Source organism: Eufriesea mexicana, unplaced genomic scaffold (assembly GCF_001483705.2).
Source record: "Eufriesea mexicana isolate 0111107269 unplaced genomic scaffold, ASM148370v2 scaffold1653, whole genome shotgun sequence".
Taxonomy (NCBI): Eukaryota; Metazoa; Arthropoda; class Insecta; order Hymenoptera; family Apidae; genus Eufriesea; species Eufriesea mexicana.
This window is the reverse complement of record NW_016909884.1, coordinates 578,438-582,967: the sequence shown is the minus strand read 5'-3', so window position 1 is coordinate 582,967 and position 4,530 is coordinate 578,438. Positions and strand designations below refer to the sequence as shown.

General features: G+C 31.4%; 1 protein-coding gene across 1 annotated transcript; it reads right to left on the bottom strand.

Annotated features, from left to right (window-relative positions):
• Positions 1-2,317: 2,317 nt before the first annotated feature.
• Positions 2,318-3,862, bottom strand: LOC108548845 (probable maleylacetoacetate isomerase 2). Its single transcript, XM_017901969.1, has 5 exons — positions 3,731-3,862; positions 3,360-3,411; positions 3,066-3,214; positions 2,781-2,985; positions 2,318-2,702 (listed from the first exon to the last, which is right to left on the bottom strand). The coding sequence occupies exons 1-5, from the start codon at positions 3,746-3,748 to the stop codon at positions 2,473-2,475; spliced, it is 654 nt and encodes a 217-aa protein (XP_017757458.1). The 5' UTR covers positions 3,749-3,862; the 3' UTR covers positions 2,318-2,472.
• Positions 3,863-4,530: the final 668 nt, after the last annotated feature.

Genomic DNA, 4,530 nt, shown 5'->3' with positions numbered 1-4,530 from the left:
TATTATTATTATAATTATTATTATTATTATTACGTACTTTCCTGCTTCGAGCTCTCATGTTCGCGAACAAGCTAATAGTGAAAAAGCGGTGTACGCCGATACTTATCGATTTCACGTTAAAAAGAAAAATGAAGATCAGTCCCCAGAGAAATGGAGAATTAATTCATTGCCATTGCATCAAACACGAAAAGATTATCGTTGGATGCAACAATATTTGTACACTAACTTCGCAAATTTTCCTCGCGCGTTACCACAGGCTGAAGGTACATCGATGTCTTTTTCTTTTCTTTTCCCTTTTGGCTTGAAAACATTCTTCGGAAAAATTATCCATTTCTCTTTCTCCGATGTTTAATTATTATAAGTGTAACAAATATCACGAGAGTCACAAAGAAAAGTTAGGCTCTCCTGCTCATAATCACGACACTTCGTCAATGTTCATCACCATTTTACGTCGTATCGATCAAGTGTTTCATGATACACGGCCCAATAACACAGAGATCGACGGAGAAATAAAAATTCTTTTTGTGCGGTAATGCTCGAAGGGCGCCTCTTGTTTGCATTCTTTCCTTGCACGTGCTCTGCGTAACCTCTGTGTAAGACGATATATGCTGGAACGATGAACGAACAGTTGTATCAAAGATCTAGTAACCCAGATTGAAACTGTTCGCTATATGCAACATTCGAATTTGCGTGGTATAAAAATTATATACATTATTATCTAATCACACGCTTACATAATGCATACATCTAAATATGAAATATATGCTTCTGTTCTTTCTCCTTTGAGTTAGAATGTAAATGATAAACGATTTGTGATTATTTAGCTAGACGGTTGCACGAACAAGCATGCAAACAGATACCCCCTCCGTTCTTACGTAGTACGATATTTTCTAAAAGAACTTATTTGTAACAAAATGTTACTAATACAAACTGCGAACTTCCAATTTTTCATCGTACGATTCCGTTACAAATCCAGAATAGTCTTTACTTCCGTAGAAAGTAATGGCAAGAAGGAACCCGGCAATAAGGAACAATGCCGAAGTTATTGACAAAGTTTGTCACGCGATTCTGTTTCGTTTTGACGTCTGTGACCTTTGTTGTAGAATAAACGCATCGTTCATGTATAAAACTACAAAATATATGGAAGTTATACAATATAGGTGATACAATAAAAAATGTATCTCTATATAAAGATTATTCTTTGCAAAAAATATACTGTAAAGTTTCAAAGTGTGCTCAATATTGAAACGCAAAAAGATCATAGAAAAGTCCTACGAATCGCTTAATTATAGTTTCCTATCAATTTGATAGAGTCGAGTAAAAATCATTTTAACCCTTTCAAATACAATTTCTTTCTTTATGGAATGTTTAAAAAACTTATATCTTAATAATAATATACACGTCATGAGCTTGTGCCACATATCAAAATCGAGCACACCTTCCTATCCTTGAATACTAAAAAAATATGTAAAATCCAAATTTACCTCGTATCTAGTATTTTAAAATGCTCATTTATGGACTGACATAGTTTACAGAGAAAAATGAAACGTACTCAAAGATAAAGCTTTAGAAAAAGGAATTTCATTTGTACTTTTCATTCCTCGATATTATTACGGAGTTTGAGCAGATTGCATTCCCTTATTACACGTTTCCTCTTCTGTTTATTCAATGTATGTGTGAATATGTGTGCTTGCGATGTTAAATCTGCTACTTTATACTCGGTAAAGAATTTCAAGTTATATTTAATATTATTTAATAGCAACACTTCTCCTTAGTCTAAGTAAGCTAAAAGTAACTGAAAAATTATATTATTGTAAATGTATAAAAAGTAAACTTTTGATTTCACACAACAAAACCTATTTATAATAGGTCAGTACGTTTTACAAAGTAATATTGTAAGTACTGTATGAAGACGAATTTTGTTAATTTTGATTCTGTGTATATAAAAACCAATGGAAAAACATAACAAAATAAAAACAGGCCAACATTTCTATCCTTTGAATAAGTACGGAAATGGCACAGTGTGTTTTTTCATTCAAAACAGATTGCATATCGCTCAATCCGACTTTTTAAACAACTGAAAATTATCATAGAGTTGAATACTCTCTTTTACACCGTTTACCATTTCGGTACCTAAACGTAGTTCGTAAGTGATAAAAGGTGCGTACTCCTTTCAAAAATAATAAAATTTAATCCACGAATACAGTTTAAAAATAATTGCATCTGCAAAATTCAATGATAATTTCAATTTGCTAATGTACAATGTATAGTTATTAAAAAACAATTAATATTTAAAATATAAATAATCAGTGTGTACATCCATCATAATCATTTTAACATAATTATATGTTGGCAATTTTTTGTAAATAAAATTGCATCACCTTTTGCCACTACAGAACTACAATATATTCGACCACCTCCCTTTCTGTTTCTAATAAATTAGAAGAGGAAGAGGGTGGTCTGCCTTGCTTGCTACTTGGTTGCCTCTGGTGGGCAATCAGGCTGATTGTTTGGATGAGCAGCAGTGAAAGCTGGATGATTCTCTAAATGACGATCTACCCTTAAAATTGTGGGGAAAGGTCGTAAATCAACAAGAAACCTCCTTGCATTAAATATCTGTGGTATTAAGCAGCAGTCTGCTAATGTGATTTCATCACCTACACAGTATTTTCCTGCACTGGATGACAATAATTTCTCTACAGCTGAAAAATAATATCTTTGGTCATTTTTATGGTAATGTATAATTTAAATTACATTTTTTTCTCCCATTATTAACATACCCGTTAGACCTCTGGTGATCCAATGCTGTGCCCATTCCTTTTTACGTTCCTCTCCAACATAAATCAACACAACTAAGTTTTGCAAAGGTTGAATGCCACTAGCAATGACTTCACATATTTCTCTAACTCTTGCTCTTTTTACTGGGTCTGCAGGCATTAAAGGTCGATGTGGTCTGGTTTCTTCTAAGTATTGCAAGATATTTAACTGAAATGAAAATACTTCCATACTTAATATATTGTTATTGAATAACATAAGGAAACACGTATCAATATTTCTATACTTACAGATTCTATTAACGTGTGATTGTCAATATGAAGTGCAGGTACCTGCTCCATTGGATTAATCTCACGAAATTCATTAGAATGTTGCTCTCCACCACCTTTTATCAAGCTAACAGGTTTTATGTCATATGGAATTTCTTTTAAATTTAATGCTGTTAAAAAAAATACACGTGAATGTTTATATAAATATGAGAAGGTATATGTTGAGAATCCTTATAAAATATATTTTATTCAAATAAAAATTCTCATTTATAAAAATAAAACATTTTGAACATTTAATAACACTTCCTTACTTACCAATTCGCACTCTCCAGGAACAAGAGCTCCGCCAATAGGAGTAGAGTACTGGCTAAAAGTGAGAAAAAGAAAGGAGATAAATACTTCGAAACATTTTGCGATGTTTATTGGTTTTAAGCGGCACGTTGACAATGGCATATATTTAATTACCTAAGGTCGGTCAAATAAAAATAGATTCAAATGAAACAAAAGAGCAAAATAATGATGATAAGAAATCGTAAACGAAGCAAATAATCGGGGAAAAATATATACGAAAAACGTGGATTTTAATCCAGTGTTTGAAGAAATGATTTCATCTCAAATAAAGGGTTGATAATAAAGAGCTGTATAACAATGTCGAATTCAATACATTAAAATCTTAATTTGCTTACCTTTCCCATGACGGACATCTCGTCAGGCTCTGATGGACGGATTCGCCTGCTTAATGATCTGTCCGATTACTCGAGACGACGCTGTAGCTCGCGAATCTCTTCGAAATTATTCGGTATCCGCTCAACGCGCGAAATCACTCCTCCCTCCCCTTTTATTCGATTGCCAGACATCCCATTCCACTGCCTCATTCCAGTCTGGTGTTCACACAACCAATCACAATCCTCTTTCCGATAGGAAGCAGTGCTGTATGATAGGAAAAACTTTGATGGTGATGTATTCATAAAATCCTATAAATTTCTACACTATCATCTTCTCGTATTGTAACTATTTCGATACAAATTACTTTGTTTTAATACTTGCATACATTTATTTCATAATCTTTTAATTATTTCTTAATTAATATAAAATATAATTCACAATGAAAAAGGTAATTATATTTATATTCCTATTTATAAACATGAAGGTAAATCACACATCTAATAATTAAAAATTATAATTTTGTTTTTATCATAAGATTATTCATTATATATACATTAATAAGAATATAAAAATTAAAATGTATAAATAGAAATTTACTTTAATGTGAAAAATATGAAAACTGTTTATAATAATGAATACAACTTCCGAACAGCCCTTTTCATATTCATTTATTTTTTAATTATATTTTTCAGTTAGTTTATTTTGGAGATGTTTACAGTTTCTTTCGTAAAGACAGTGATAAAACTTTATTAATATAATATTGAAAAACAATTGTTACAATTTAAAATAGAAAGTAATAAAAATATATGTATATAAATAT

What these genes read in the sequence shown, in the direction of transcription:
- LOC108548845 (XM_017901969.1), bottom strand. An exon ending in TTCCTGGAGAGTGCGAATTG is followed by an intron (nt 3,215 to 3,359) that starts GTAAGTAAGGAA and finishes TTTTTTTAACAG; the next exon opens with CATTAAATTTAAAAGAAATT. An exon ending in GATCACCAGAGGTCTAACGG is followed by an intron (nt 2,703 to 2,780) that starts GTATGTTAATAA and finishes ATTATTTTTCAG; the next exon opens with CTGTAGAGAAATTATTGTCA.